This window comes from Lutra lutra, chromosome 14 (assembly GCF_902655055.1).
Source record: "Lutra lutra chromosome 14, mLutLut1.2, whole genome shotgun sequence".
In the NCBI taxonomy this organism is placed as follows: Eukaryota; Metazoa; Chordata; class Mammalia; order Carnivora; family Mustelidae; genus Lutra; species Lutra lutra.
In genome coordinates, this window is record NC_062291.1 from 53,746,714 (window position 1) to 53,763,489 (window position 16,776).

General features: G+C 36.1%; 1 protein-coding gene across 2 annotated transcripts in view; it reads left to right on the forward strand.

Annotated features, from left to right (window-relative positions):
* BTAF1 (B-TFIID TATA-box binding protein associated factor 1) overlaps positions 1–16,776 on the forward strand; it is a 102,975-nt gene that overhangs the window by 67,229 nt on the left and 18,970 nt on the right. For both annotated transcript variants that reach the window (XM_047701997.1, XM_047701998.1), the window contains exons 20-28: positions 391–817; positions 1,940–2,130; positions 4,223–4,376; positions 4,455–4,564; positions 6,014–6,215; positions 7,444–7,592; positions 14,491–14,643; positions 14,868–14,989; positions 15,082–15,249. In XM_047701997.1, the coding sequence (XP_047557953.1) occupies positions 391–817; positions 1,940–2,130; positions 4,223–4,376; positions 4,455–4,564; positions 6,014–6,215; positions 7,444–7,592; positions 14,491–14,643; positions 14,868–14,989; positions 15,082–15,249 (1,676 nt within the window). The remainder of the gene's footprint in view (positions 1–390; positions 818–1,939; positions 2,131–4,222; positions 4,377–4,454; positions 4,565–6,013; positions 6,216–7,443; positions 7,593–14,490; positions 14,644–14,867; positions 14,990–15,081; positions 15,250–16,776) is intronic.

A 16,776-nucleotide genomic window follows, 5' to 3' on the forward strand; every position in this document is an offset into this window, starting at 1 on the left:
CAGATTAAAGTTTAAACTTGGGAGATTTTATTTTATTTTATTTTTTTAAGATTTATTTTATTTATTGGACAGAGAGAGAGATCACAAGTAGGCAGAGAGGCAGGCAGAGATAGAGGGGGAAGCAGGCTCCCCGCTGAGCAGAGAGCCCAATGTGGGGCTCAATCCCAGGACCCTGAGATCATGACCTGAGCCGAAGGCAGAAGTTTAACCCACTGAGCCACCCAGGAGTCCCTAAACTTGGGAGATTTTAGACATTTAGTTTACTGAATACTAAAATAATACTGGATACTGTGGAACTTAAAATTGAAACAAAGCTTGCTGTTGCCCTTTAGTTTACAGACTATTTAGGATTGATGTCATTAATATTTTTAATTTCTCTTTTTTTAATAGGTCACTGCTGTTTTTAATGAAGTCACATCATCTTTTGATTTAAATCCTCAAGTGTTACAGCAGTTAGATAGTAAACGACAGCAGGTCCACATGACAGTTACAGAGACCAACCAGGAGTGGCAAGTGCTGCAGTTGAGAGTGCATACTTTTGCTGCATGTGCAGTTGTGAGTTTGCAGCAGCTTCCAGAGAAATTAAATCCTGTCATAAAGCCATTAATGGAGACAATTAAAAAAGAAGAGAATACACTAGTACAAAACTATGCAGCTCAGTGCATAGCAAAGCTACTTCAGCAGTGTACAACAAGGACACCCTGCCCCAATTCAAAAATTATTAAAAATCTTTGTAGCTCACTTTGTGTGGACCCATATCTGACTCCTTGTGTCACATGTCCAGTACCAACACAAAGTGGCCAGGACAATTCTAAAGGTATATATCTAAACCTACGTTTGGGGTAGAGAACCATTTAAATTTGTTTTCATTTACTGTAGGTATCATTTAAGCACAAATCCAGTTTATGTTGGAGTTTTTTCCCATTTTGCATATATTGGTAATCAAATAACAACCCTCTAAACTCAAACTACTCCTAGAAGACCTAAAAGACTTGGTATTTCATATGACTGAAATCTGTGAGATAGGTTTAACCCTACCCTCTCTTTCCAGACCATTATTATAAGGGTTTACTGTATATGGGACTAGAAAACGTAATTGTATTAAATGTTGAATAAAAATTTCTTCCTATAAAACTCTGGTTTCTCTAATTTAGTGCATGTCTTATAAGTGAACTCTGTTACCTTTAGCAAATACTGTGTAGCCATTCGGGGGGTGAAAAATGTGTAGCCATTCTGATTTCATCTGGAAAACAAGAATTGCTCTCTGCAGGCTAGTATCAAGGACCAATGTTTTTTTACATGCCTTAATCCTATGTGATTTATTTTTTGTTTGTTTATAAGATTTTGGAAAAGCAAATTACTCAAAATGTAATAGATTAACAAGTTTGGCACAGTGTAGGTCATAACAAAATGTGAACAAACTGGAAGAGAGGGTGGCATTTTGAATATCCTCATCTTAAAACTAAAATAGGGTAACAGTCTCCCTCCCCTCCCCCCTCCAACCCCTAGTATTATTTGAGCCAGTAATATTTTGCACAGTGGTCCATGTTTCTGAATTTATGGTGACCATGGACATTTCTTTAGAACTTGCTTGCAATGTTTTTTGTTTCTTTTTATGCCTAGAAGCAGTCATTTATTTTTAAAAAATTAACATACTTTAACTGAAGGCTCAAAATCATTTTTGCATGTCATATTTCTTATTAACATGATTCTACAATTTTATATTAAGTATGGTCCTATGCAAATATCAAAACATTTAACTTAATCTTGTAAATTACTGTTTTGTTACTATCTCATTGACTAAAGAAAATGTCATCAGCTTATAAAAATTGAGGTTTAAAGACATAGTTTTAAAAATATGTTTTATTTCTTTTGGAGCAGGAAGCATTTGGTCACCTCTATTATGCTTAAAAAGTTATTTAATTTTTTTTCCTTTTAGGATCCAACTCTGAAAAAGATGGGATGCACCATACAGTCACCAAACACAGAGGTATAATTACACTCTACAGGCACCAGAAAGCTGCTTTTGCTATCACAAGTAGGCGAGGTCCTACCCCCAAAGCAGTAAAAGCTCAAATAGCAGATCTTCCTGCAGGAAGTAGTGGAAATATCCTTGTTGAACTTGATGAGGTAAATAGTTGTTTTGGGTTTTTCTGACTACTCTGCTTTTTAAACAGATATCTTATAGGTTGAGAGCTAAATTGTCATTGTGAGCATCCATTATTATATTTTTAAGTGATAGAACTGGAATTAATCTTTTGTAGTAACTCCACAACATGATCCAGAAAGACTGCAAACTTCTAGTGCCAGATAATTATCACCTGCTTGACTTTTAGTCAGCCTGCAATTTATTAAATGTGTGATATGAGGGATCTAAATTTATTTTTCCATATGAATAGCTAGTTATCCCACTGTTGAATCCTTTTCTGCATGGTTTATAATGGCACCTCTGTTATATATCATGCTTCATATATGTGAGTATCTATTGGGCTTTCTTTTCTGTTTCATTGGTATACTTGTTTACAGCACAGTCTTCTTTAAGGACAATTAAAAAGTGGTTTTTGAAATGTTTATAGTCACAATATTAATGGTAGAATGATGCTCTAGGTATCTCCTTTGGTTGGCATGACATAGAAACTTAGTTCAGGGCACCTGGGTGCCTCAGCTGGTTAAGTGACTGCTTTCGGCTCGGGTCATGATTCTGGGATCCTGGGATTGAGTCCCACATCAGGCTCCTCCTACTCTGTGAAGAGCCTGCTTCTCCCTCTACTTCTGCCTGCTACTCCCCTTCTTGTGCTCTCTCTGTGTCAAATAAAATCTTTAACAAAAAACAAAACAAAACAAAACCAAACCTTAGTTCCGCAATAAACTACCAATGCTAAAAGACACGTGTCTAATATATTTCTGTAAAATATATTTTTAGGTTTCTTTTTTATTTTTTTTTTAAGATTTTATTTATTTATTTGACAGAGAGAGGTCACAAGTAGGCAGAGAGGCAGACAGAGAGAGAGAGCCCAACGCAGGCCTGGATCCCAGGACCTTGAGAACATGACTTGAGCTGAAAGCAGAGGCTTAGCCCACTGAGCCACCCAGGCGCCCTAGGTTTCTTTTATTTTTATTTTTATTTTTATTTTTATTTTTTAAAGATTTTATTTATTTATTTGACAGACAGAAATCACAAGTAGGCCGAGAGGCAGGCAGAGAGAGTGAGGGAGAAGCAGGCTTCCCGCTGAGGAGAGAGCCCGATGCGGGGCTCGATCCCAGGACCCTGGGATCATGACCTGAGCCGAAGGCAGAGGCTTTAACCCACTGAGCCACCCAGGCGCCCCTTCTTTTTTTTTTAAATAAAAAATCTTACCTTCTTACCTGTGTTTCTTTCAAAATATTCTGTATATATCTTTTTCACTGATTCTATTCTTACCATAATAATTTTAATTAAAAAATTTACTGTGATTTTGGTATTTATATCTGTATGGTTTATATAGTTTTTCCTTTACTTAAAAAATAATTGTAAAAATATATGCATCTTTCTGGAGGGGACAGTTTTTTTGTATTAGGATGAAATTATTGCCAAGTAAGAGCTTATTAATCTTATTATTAGATTCACCAGATGCTTTTATTATATCCTTTAAGTGAATATAAATATAAGGACATTTTATTTTATCTCCTTATCTTCTCGTTGGCTGGTAAGTTTCTTTGGGGCAGGGAGCAGGGAAAAAAATTGTCACTTAGGACTGTCTCTAGAAACTGCATATTCTTCTTCTCTTTATTTTTCAGCTCCAAAGGAGTATTTTACTTTGGATGGAAATATCTAGTTTGGGGTTTTATGCCCATGTAAATTTAATTATTGAAAGACATTTATAGTGATAAATATGTTTACAGTTGCTTAATTGGTGAATGGTAACACCATGAGTTCTTAGATGGTGACTTTTAAATTCTCTTAATAAAATTTCAAACCCATTATGCTTTTTAAAACTCTCTTATCGGGGCGCCTGGGTGGCTCAGTGGGTTAAGCCTCTGCCTTCGGCTCAGGTCATGGTCTCATGGTCCTGGGATCGAGCCCCGCGTCGGGCTCTCTGCTCAGCAGAGAGCCTGCTTCCCTTCCTCTCTCTCTCTGCCTGCCTCTCTGCCTACTTGTGATCTCTGTCTGTCAAATAACTAAATAAAATCTTTAAAAAAAAAATAAAATAAAACTCTCTTATCAACTAATATTTCATTTTAGGCCCAGAAGCCTTACCTGGTACAGCGAAGAGGAGCTGAATTTGCCTTGACAACCATAGTGAAGCATTTTGGTGGTGAAATGGCAGTGAAGTTGCCTCATCTCTGGGATGCTATGGTTGGTCCATTGAGGAATACAATCGACATAAGTAATTTTGGTGTGTACATATTTCTGAGTTGGACTTTAAAATATTATTTGCAAGGTGATACACACTTAAATCAATATATCTTAATAGATGGAAAGTCCCTCTTGGAAAAGGGAGATGGTCCTGCCCAAGAACTGGTGAATTCTCTGCAAGTTTTTGAAACAGCAGCAGCTTCAATGGATTCTGAGCTTCATCCCTTGGTAACTAACTAATGCAAGTGTAATTTTCTTCTAATAAAACAAGTGGTTTTATTAAAAAGTCTTAAGGCTTAAAATGTGTAACTTTGATGTCATCCCTAGCAATTGCATTGTCTTTTATGTGGTATAACTAGATTCCTTCTTTATTGACAGCACATTTCTTGTGGGCTTTGAGGCAGAGTTTGGTGCATGAATGTTAGAAAACTCACTTTGGGAGCTTAGAATATGGAGCAGTGGGGACAGGGCTCTGATACAGAAGTCTGGTATAAACAGAAAGTTACAGTCCTATTAATTTATGCCATATTTAGTAATAGAGCTCCAAGAAAGGAAGAACACAGGTAATAAAACTTCCTCTAAGATAAGTGTAAAGGTAGAGGAAGTTACCTGAGTTGAAGCTGTTCAGTGGCAAAGAACATTGGTTTGTGTTTTTTGACTATTAAAATAAATATTTCTTTTAAAAAAATTGTGATAGAGGAGAAAAACAGACTAGAGAATTAAATATCTGGTTTTTCATAGAAGGAAGCAGTATTCTCTCCATATAACTGTAGTAGGAACTCTGCAATTTACAGTGCTGTTAAGTGTGCTAGCTCCAATTCCCTATTCATATCTAACAGAAAGGGGTGAATCTAGGAGAAAGAAGAACAAACCTTTCCTGTTTATATTATATAGAGTAATGAAGTTATATCTTTCTACTTGTTAAATTTTGCTGATTTATCATTAGTAGAGAAGGGCAGAATCCATCTGTATGCTCTCACCCTTCTATGATCAGCTTAACATTCATCTGAGCTCTAATGCTAGTCTGTTCACCATTAAGATTAATCCTGGTATTCCATGCAGCAGGCATTTATTAATGAGATATATCATGCTTTTGTGATCATAATGCCTGTGGTAAGCCAGGAAGCTGAAGTGTGAAATACCTGCCAAAGGATGGTGCCTAGAACAAATTAGGATCACTCAACCCAGTGAGTAAAAAGTATGTATCTAGGGGTGCCAGGTTGACTCAGATAGTTGAGTATGTGACTCTTGACTGGGGTCATGAGTTCAAGCCCCACATTGGGCATAGAGCTTACTTGAAAACAAACAAACATATGTACCTAAACCTAACCCAGAGCTACCAAATTGGGAAGGGACTGGTGATGTGTGGTGTCATTTCTCCAATGTCAGGAGAATCTTACAGGTACCTTTTATGTGCACCCTGATACCTTAAGAGAAGAGAAACAGAGGAGAAGTGACGTACCTTTTAGTTTAAAGAGTTTCAGTACCTTAGATTGGATTTAGATTAATTTTTTATTGAGGATGTTTTGACAATAATGTTTGAGGAGATATTGGAGATATTCTTGGATTTAGTCATTTAGAATATTAAGAACCTCTGAGTATGGGTTGTAGTAGTTATATTTTAAACAGTAGATCCCCTAATGAATATTCTGATTGTCTTAAACTTTTTGTTTTTAGTTGGTACAGCATTTGACCCATCTTTATACGTGCCTTCAGTATCCCAGCACTGCAGTGAGGCACATGGCTGCTCGTTGTGTAGGCGTCATGAGCAAAATAGCTACCATGGAAACAATGAATATTTTTTTGGAGAAGGTTCTTCCATGGCTAGGAGCAATTGACGATAATATCAAACAAGAGGGTGCAATTGAAGCACTTGCATGTATCCTTTTTTATTTTTAAAACTTTAGAAATTGTATTCATTTTACTTAAGGTTGACTCTAGTAAAATTCATTAATTCATTTAAATGTTCATAAATAACCTGTCTTGTTCCAAAAAGAAAACTACTCTGTTATATTTTATTTTGAAGTATCTTTATATTACATTATAAATACATTACAAATATATTTACATTTTATTTTGAAAATTTTGACAGAGTTTGAAGAATTACTATTTTAAGAGTTCTTTTTTAATAGACAAAAATAATTTTAGGTACTTTATAAAATATATTTCTAGTAACTGATCTATTGGTTTATAATCAGTGTTGTATTAGTACTAATCAGACACTGTGTATGTAGTCTGTATTTTATAAACATAGTATGTTTTCAAAGTTCATTATGTGGGTGGAAAATGACTAACTGTACTAAATAACTAGAAATACACAGACAAGCTTTTTGCTATGGGTATAGCATCTATTGGCATTCTTTTAACTCGAAGTTACTGAAAGAAATGTGGATGGAGAGCAAATCAGTAGAAACTCTGGTTCAGAAATGCTGAAGGGGCGCTTGGGTGGCTCAGTGGGTTAAAGCCTCTGCCTTCAGCTCGGGTCATGATCCCAGGGTCCTGGGATCGAGCCCCGCATTAGGCTCTCTGCTCGGCGGGGAGCCTGCTTCCTCCTCTCTCTCTCTGCCTGCCTCTCTGCCTACTTGTGATCTCTGTCTGTCAAATAAATAAATAAAATCTTAAAAAAAAAAATGCTGAAGAGTGCAGGAGTACTAAACTTATTGGGCCCTGCTATGGTCCAGTTTTTGACTGTCAGGTTTTGGTTGGAAATTTGGAATTAATCTTTGAGTGGCATTGAATTGTGCTCCCTTGCTTGCAGTGTTACTCGTTTTATTTTGGTATTGGAATTCTAGCAACTTATGAGAATTTCTCTATGAGAAAAACCTAATTAAAACTTCCTCCAGCCTCTTTCAGGTGAAAAACCTGATTTTATAGTCTTTATCAAGAGAAAGTTACATAATACTTACAAAGGAGAACAGTGTACAAATGCAGTTATAATTGAATCATAGATCTCAAGGGACAGTCTATTCCCTTGTGATGTAGATGAGAAAATGGAGAACCATTTTAGAAGTTAAAATCTTGATATATTTTAATACATCAAAATATATATTTTGTTTGTGAAAACATTAACCTCAGAAGTTTGGAAATTTCCTTAATAACTTACTCAGGTGTAATGGAACAACTGGATGTTGGTATTGTTCCATATATTGTCCTTTTAGTTGTGCCTGTGTTGGGAAGAATGAGTGATCAGACAGACAGTGTAAGGTTCATGGCTACACAGTGCTTTGCAACACTAATTCGACTCATGCCGCTTGAGGTAAGTTAAAATACTTGGTTTATAGACTTAATGTTTTCTATAATTTCATCTGTAAAAATTGTAATTTTTTTAAAACAATGTCAGGTTAAAAACATTGTGAAGATGTGTACAAGCATTAGGAATTTTATACTTTAATGGAAATACATATATCTCTATACCCATGTATATATAAATGTGTGTGTGTGTGTGTGTTTATAGTTTTAAGTAGAACTATGGTTCCTAAAAGAATGATCATTTATTGATGCTATTCTAGGAACAGAATTGTTCCTAGGTGTCCCTGGTATCATCAAGGTAAAGATTTTGTGCCAACATTTTCATGAAAGGTAAATTTGAGAGATGATAAGAGAAGGTGTAAAAAGCAAATGAAGTGTCTGTGGGAGTGTGGAGAAAGCAGACTAGAAGGTTGGTTGGAGAATTTTGGAGTATATTCGTGGTCTAGAAATAAAATATGTGGCCAGTATTGGAACTAGAAGTGGCTTGAAGCAAGGGAAGGACCAGGACCCTGCCACCAAACTACTTAAAGTATTTTGATAGGATTTTTTTTTTTTTTCCATTCATTTGAGAGAGATACAGAGACAGAGAGAGCACAACCAGAGGGAGAGGGAGAAGCAGATTCCCCGCTGAGCAGGGAGCCTGACATGGGGGTTCGATCCCAGGACCTGGAGATCATGACCTGAGCCAAAGGCAGACACTTAACCATCTGAGCCACCCAGATACCCCATGAGATTTTTACAGTTCAGGAAATCAGTAGATACACAATTCATCCATGTTGTAGTATGTATTAGTACTTTCCCCTTTGGCCAAATAGTATTCCATTGTATGGATGTACCACATTTTGTTTATCTACTTACCAGTTGGACTTTTGGATTTTTATTACCTTTTGACTATTAAAAGTAATGCTACTATGAACATTTACTTACAAGTCTTTGTGTGAATATATGCTTTTATTTATTTTGAGCAGATGTCTAGAAATGTAATAACTGGATCATATGATGTTGAACTTTTTGAGAAATTGCCAAATTGTTTTCCAAACTGTACCATTTTCGATTCCTAATGCAAAGTATAAGCATAAGTTGGAAAACCTCTATTAAAAAAAAGTTTGCCCCTGCCTGCTAAACTTGAAGATTCCCATCCCAATAACCCAGCAAATTCATCCTAGATATATAGCCTAGGGAAATTCATACACATGTAACAAGACATATCTTTAAGAACATTTATCATAGCATTATTTATTGTAGTCTAAAATCACTTAAATGTTCATCATCAGTGGAGTAGATATGTTTAATTGGATGATAATGGTGATGATACTACAATAGAATGAACAAAATAGAAACAACAGTATTAATCTTTAACATAGGATTCTGTTTTTATGATGTTCAAAAATAGGTAAAGGTACATGGGATGCATACTTATGGGATAAAGGCAGAAAGAAAAGTAAGCAGGTTGCCATGAGAATCAATAAAGTGATTACCTCTTGGGAAAAGGAGAGTGGGTTGTCACTGAGAAGGAGCATATAGGATCTTCTAGGATTATGGAAGGGCTATTTTTATTGACATGGTAATGGTTATAAAGTTGTTTGTTTTATAAAACTGTACATTTATTTATATATTTCTCTATATGGCTTATTCCACAATAAAAAGTATTAAAATAACTACTATGACAAAAAGAAATACTAGACTATGGGCGCCTGGGGTGGCTCAGTCAGTTAAGTGTCTGCCTTCGGCTCAGGTCATGATCCCAGAGTACTGGGATTGAGCCCCGAATCAGGCTCCCTGCTCAGCAGGGAGTCTGCTTCTCCCCCTGCCCTTCACTCTGCTTGTTCTCTCTCTCTCTCTTTCTCAAGTAAATAAATAAATACTTTAAAAAAAAATACTAGACTACTGTATTGAAAGACACAAGTCATTTCCAGAATAGTTTCCATCTTCTGCTTCCAAGATGTTACTTGTATTTTTTAATTCTTCGTCCTTGCATCCTCCTCTATTTGTAAACTAAGTTGTTAGTTCCCTTTGGCCCTTTGTCACTTTGGAATCAATGAATGATAGGAAGCCACCATGTGTTCTTCGAGCAATAGAGTAGATGCCGAAAATGGTGTTTTAAGAAAATAAATCTAACAGCTGAAAGCAGATTAATAGTTATTAGGAAAATCAGTTTAATGGCTGTTTATGGATTAGAATGGAAATACCCCAAAACAAAGCCCAGTCCACTGTGAGGTGCTAAAGTCTTTTTTAGGATTTATTTTTAAGTAATCTCCACACCGAACCTGGGGTTTAAACTTAACACACTGAGATCAAGAGTCGCACATTCCTTCAACTGAGCCAGTTGGGCATAGGAGTCTTTTTTTCTTTTCTTTTTTTTAAAGGGGGGGGACTAACAATATTTGGTAGCAGATTGGCAAAGTAAAGAGACTTTGACCTTTAGAGATTGGGAAAAAATTAGTAAAATTCTCTTTGATGTCAGAATTAAAAGAATGTGATCTGTATTTTACTTTTGGCCATGACTGAAACACAGGGACCAGGGCACCTGACAGGCTCAGTTGGTAGAACATGCCGCTCTTGATCTTAGAGTTGTAAGTTCAAGTCCCATGTTGGGTGTACAGATTACTTAAAGATAAGATCTTCAAAAGAAAATAGAACAACCAAATTTATCTTCCTATCTTAACTAGAAGACTAAACAAAATGAATCAAAAAGTGGTTTTCAGGTATTAAACAATAGGCAACAGAGGACAGTGACTCATGAGAGAAGAGAAACAAATGAAGTGGGGCGCCTGGGTGGCTCAGTCATTAAGTGTCTGCCTTTGGCTCAGGTCATGATCCCAGAGTCCTGGGATCGAGCCCCACATCAGGCTTCCTGCTCGGTGGGAAGCCTCTTCTCCCTCTCCCACCCTCCCTGCTTGTGTTCCTTCTCTCTCTGTCAAATTAATGAATTAAATCTTAAAAAAGAAAGAAAGAAAGAAAGAAAGAAAGAAACAAATGAAGTGTCCTAGCTTGCTGCCTGGAGTGAGTTTCCAGGCCATAGGATAGGGAAGTGAAACCTAAACAGAGCCTCAAAAGCGTTACCAAGTTGAATGGTCAAGAGTTCAGAGTATAGGTAGGACAAGATGGTTAGAATTTGAAAGGCAGAGTACCCAAGAGTAGTACCTGCATGGAGAAGAAGCTCCAAAAGTCCACACCAGGGTTGAGTATTCATCTAGGCATATTTATGTTTGAGACTAGAAGAAAAGGATGATTGAAAGGCATAGGTGGAAAAATTCCCAGAGCCCACAAAGGGCCAGGAATAGTTTGTGTTTCCATCAAGCTGAATCAGAAGACCTTCCACCATTTAAAGCATTAACGACAGTCTTTAAAAGTGTATTTCCTGTGTAGTGGGATCAAATGAGCCCTTGGCAAAATGTTTATTTGGACCTACCTTAACAAAGCTTTAAAATAAACCTTAAGGGCGCCTGGGTGGCTCAGTGGGTTAAGCCGCTGTCTTCGGCTCAGGTCATGATCTCAGGGTCCTGGGATCGAGGCCCGCATCGGGCTCTCTGCTCAGTAGGGAGCCTGCTTCCCTCTCTCTCTCTCTCTGCCTGCCTCTCCATCTACTTGTGATCTCTCTCTGTCAAATAAATAAATAAAATCTTTAAAATAAAATAAAATAAACCTTAAAAGGAGGATTTAAATGATTTCAAGTAACTTAAACTGTATCCTAGAAAATAACTCCGATATTAAAACCAAAAAATCCAGCACCCAAGAACGTAAATGATGTTTGGCACCCACCAAAAAATGACCAAGTATGAAAATATATCCTATAACCATCAGAAAGGTCAGTCAATAGAAACAAACCCTGAAATGACCCAGAGAATAGAAATAGTAGACAAGGACATTAAAATATACCCCGTGTGTTCAAGAAGTAGAGGAAAGCATGAATGTAATGAAGAAAGTAAAAGATAAAAGGACAAACCAAATTGAACTTCTTTTTAAGATTTTATTTACTTATTTGACAGAGATCACAAGTAGGCAGAGAGGCAGGTGGGGCAGTGGTGGGGGGGAGCAGGCTCCCCACTGAGCAGAGAGCCCGATGTGGGGCTCGATTCCAGGACCCTGGGATTATGACCTGAGCTGAAGGCAAAGGCTTTAACCCACTGAGCCACCAAGGTGCCCCCAAATTGAACTATTTAATGAAAAAATATAATTATAAATAAAAACAGTGGATGGGATGGATAGCAGATTAGATACTGCAAAAGGAAAGATTACTGAGTTTGAAGATGTAGCAGTAGAAACAAGAATATCATGCAGGTATATTTCTGTTCTACTGTATCTTGATTTCCTCTCTTACATCTTCATAGGAAGAACGTGTACTTTTCTGAAATACACATTGAGAAGGATTCAGGGAATATCAACCAGTGATTTTGACGAAAGCTTTAATTCCCTGCACTATTAATAACTGTTGCTGATTTTACAGGAATTGGAATGAGGATGATACTCACAAGAACGATTCCTGGCACTGAGTAGCAATTATGACTCTTGGGCTTAGGGTTTCATTGTTAGGAAATGGACCTCATTATACGGCCTTATAGCTGGTTGTCACCTATTAAAAAAATTCCCTGAAGACAGATGTTTGAAAATTTTGTTATTTCTTTATGAAGCACTGTGCTCATTTTGATGATTATCATTATGCTATTGCTATTAGATGTGCGAAAGTGTTAGTTTCTATCTTACTACATAGAGTTGTCAATTCCAAAACCTTTTGAAAAATATAAGGAAGCTATTTTTAAGACTCAGTGTACATACCTTTTTTCTCTGATACTGTTTCTCATATTATATGGAATATATATTTTAATTGACTTTAATTGAATTGTTTTCAGAATTTTACATTTCTTTCTCCACTCCCCCCCCCCGCCCCCCAGGATTTTGCATTTCTTAACTTTAGAGACACCACAGGGCACTAGTTCTCAAACTTTTTGGTCTGAGGATCTCATTACATTCTTAAGATCAAAGACCCCAAAGAGCTTTTATTATATTTTCTGTAATAGAAATTAAAACTGCGAAATGTAAAAAAGATTTATTAATTCATTTAATAAACCCATTAGATGTTACCATTAGTAGCATTTTTAAATGAAAAATAACTTTTTTCTAAAATGAAAATAAGTGAGAAGAGTGAAATTGTTTGATATGTTTGCCCTAATAATAGATATCTTGATTCTTGTATTTGGGCATTCACTCTTGCAAAAATGTTGCTTGGGTTGAGAGTATATGAAGAAAGTCAAGCCTCAGAGATAGGTAGTTGGAAAAGTGAGCAGTATTTTGAAAGCCTTTTCAAATAATTGTGGATGTTCTTTTATCTGATAGCATACCAAAACTCAAAAGGAGAAAGCTTATTAAATTTATGTGCAGTGTGGAATCTAAAATCCTATCGATGACTGTAAAATCTATGTTAAAATTTATTGGTTTATCTTACACTTTTGAGTAGATCTTTTACCCATACATGTTTTTTTAAACATAAGCATTGGTCATTTGGAAAACAGTAGTTCATTGAGTTATGTAAATCTTTTAAAGTTGATATATTTCATCCTAAAATAGCAAAAAATCCGATTCATAATATCACCAACAAATTATTTTTTAAGTATTGGGAAGCTTATACATAGGTTCAGGTTCACAATGCTGTTTCTTTTGGAAGATTGAATTTTATGACTAAAAACAAGTTATGTTAGTTGTTTTCCTTGAAGTGACAGATTCATTTTTGAGAAAATGTTGGCCCAGTAGCCAAGTCAGAATAATTATAGTTTGTCAGTCCATTCAAGTAAAAGTTTGTTCAATGAAAAATGGCTCAGTCAGATCACTATTTAAACAGTCTCACAAGTGTTTTTCCTCAGCATATTATATTTTGATAAGCAGCAAAAGTGCTTTATATGAATAAAGCAAAATCTGAATTTATACGAATAAAGCAAAAATGTTTCACATTTTGTTGCACAGAATGTTAAGATGGACATTCAAGGGTTAAGGTCTAATAAAATTATTTTTAATGCTTTAAGGACATTCTTAAGTGAAACTGGCTTAAAAAAAAAAATGCTGGTGCATGGCTGTAAGACAGTGCCTTGATTCTTTCTGAGACATAAGCAGTTTTGCCCACCATTACTTTTGTGGCATCAGTGTAAATATCAACACAGTGAAAAAAACAATGTCTTTCATTTATTTCTTTTATTATGAAATAGTTTTGACCTCAGTGACCCTTTGAAAAAGTCTTGGGGATCCTGAGGGGTCAGCAGAATACATTTTGAGAACTGATACCCTTGGGGCATCATAACACTAAAATTGAGAAGCTCTAGTATCAGCATTGTATTTAAAATAAGTTACAGGATTCTATCTACCTCTTTATCAAGTAATGCCTGGTGTGGGAAAAAAGTTGTAACTCTTCTTTAAAAATACCTCAGATGTGTTTATTTAGTAGTCCCATAGCACTTTTTTTTTTTTTTAAGATTTTATTTATTTATTTGACAGAGCTCACAAGTAGGCAGAGAGAGAGAGGGAGAAGCAGGCTCCCTGCTGAGCAGAGAGCCCAATGTGAGGCTCGATTCCATGACCCTGAGATCATGACCTTAGCTGAAGGCAGAGGCTTATTAACCCACTGGTTAATAAGGCACTATTAATACCTGTCAAATTTAAACTCTTTTTATTGTTCAGTGTTTAAAAGTATTTATTATTTATTATTGGGGCACACTTCCTCTGCCCCTGTGCCCCCATGTGCTCTCACACGTTCTCTCAAAATCTTTTAAAAATATTTACTTCTTGTTATTGCTATTTTTGAATTATTTTTTCTCTGCATTTATATTTTAGTAAGATTTGAAATTATCCATAACCTTGAGTATGAAAAAATTAGCTGTGGTAAATAGTTTTAATACTCTTTAAAAAAATCACTTCAGGCAGGCATTCCAGACCCTCCAAATATGTCAGAAGAACTAATCCAGTTGAAAGCCAAGGAGCGACACTTTTTGGAACAATTATTAGATGGGAAAAAATTAGAAAATTACAAAATACCAGTACCAATCAATGCTGAACTCAGAAAATATCAGCAGGTAAAGTTTTATTCTTATAAATAGTGATTATTCCTTTCAATGTATTTTGAAGTTTATAAGATTGACTTAGTAAAAGGTTGTATTTAGTGTCTTAATACCCATTTATTATTTCTCTTTTGCCTATAAAAATAAAGATTTTTGGTCTGTATGTACATGTTTTACAAGAAAAAAATTTTTACGCTCTGTTCATATTTCTAATTTTCCTCTTTCTCCCAACCTTTCAGGATGGTGTGAACTGGTTAGCATTTCTTAATAAGTATAAACTTCATGGAATTCTATGTGATGACATGGGCTTAGGAAAAACTTTACAGTCCATCTGCATTCTTGCAGGAGATCATTGTCACAGGTAATTTAAAATACTATCTTTTAAAAGGAGCTTTCAGATGCTAAGAAATGTAAACAAGCCAGTTAATTTCCTTATGTTCTGTTGTTGTAAAGGGCCCAGGAATATGCAAGATCAAAATTGGCAGAATGTATGCCACTTCCTTCCTTGGTGGTTTGTCCACCAACATTAACAGGTCACTGGGTGGATGAAGTAGGTAAATTTTGCTCCAAAGAATATCTCAATCCATTACACTATACTGGACCTCCTACTGAAAGAATAAGGTAAGAACTGTACAACAAAAAATGTTTAATCTTTTGCTTGAGAACTTTAGGATAAAATTTATTAAAAATTCTAGTTTTTTTAGTAGTCAGAAACTTTCTTAATTTAAGAAAGATGAATATACATTATAAAATCAGTGAGACTCATCAAAGTTTAAGGACTTCAACCATTGTTAGCAGTCAGTTGGGTTTTTTAAGTATTTGACCTAGGAACCAAAGCCATTCTCCCTGCCCTTCTTGGGAGCCTTGTGATCATAGCATATCTTTCTCTAAGAGCTCCCTAATCCCCAAAATGCTTTGCTTCATAGTGACTGCTCTGGCTCCCTTGATACCATAACATTGCTAGAGTTCTTTTAGCTTTACCCTTTCTCTCTTAAACTAGTACATCCTTTATGTTCCTAAATACAAATTTTAAAGAGCAGAATTTCATTGATTTCAGTTCATCTTTTAAAGCATGGAGAATCATAGGTTGCTGATTAGTCCATAGATTTGCTGTGTCTCTGTATCCATAAGAGCTAACATATGTTGAACATTTATTAGCCGGGCATTATTCTTAGTAGTTTCAAATTTATGTAAAATTATGTATTATGTATTTGCACAATCACCATATGAGGTATGGTTATTATTTTTGTTCCCAGTTTACAGATAAAAGTCTAAGACATGGGGCCTGGGTCCAAGGTCTTACAACTAATTTAATGGGCAGAGTGAGGATTTGAACACAGGCAAGTCATCAGCTTGCACTTTTAAAAGAATTTACTGTAGTGTCTGTCAGAACTTATTAATTTAAAGGTATAGAAGCTCAAACTAGCTTAAGCAAATAAGAAATTCATTAATTCACTAAACTGAGAATTTCAGGGGTGAATTATTGCTTCAGGCACATCTAAATTGCTCTCATTTTCTCTTCCTCCCCATTCACAGCTTGTTTTATTGGTCTCTGCTATTGGTGAATAAGATGACCATACATAGGGGCGCCTGGGTGGCTCAGTAGGTTGAGCGTCCAACTCTTGATCTCAGCTCAGGTCTTGATCTTCAGGTTGTGAGTTCAAGCCCTGTGTTGGGCTCCGTGACATGGAGCCTACTTTAAAAAAAAAAAGAAATGACCATAGATAGTCTTAGACCCACATTCTTCTGGCTTGGCAGCTGTAGTAAACAGAAATCTTCTCTCTCCCATCATGATTATATCAATACTGGAAATGACTGACAGGCCTTGTTTGGGTCATGCTCCCAAACCAGTCTTTGTGCTCAGGGGATAAAATATTGTGAATGGCTCAATCTGATTCAGTGCTTCATCTCTTTGGTGATTATGGACACATGTGGCTTCCCCTCATCCCCCAGCATAACATGGAGTTTGGAAGGAATAGTGCCTTTAAGGAAGAGATGTTAGCAAATAAAGTGTCCACCACAGTTTGAATCAGGTACCAATCTCTTTTCTAGCCAGACTGAGTTAGGCTAACAGGACCAAGTCAAAAGAAGAATGGTCTTTAAGTGGGAGGGTCATGGATATAGAACAAGCACAAAGGAATGTTGGGC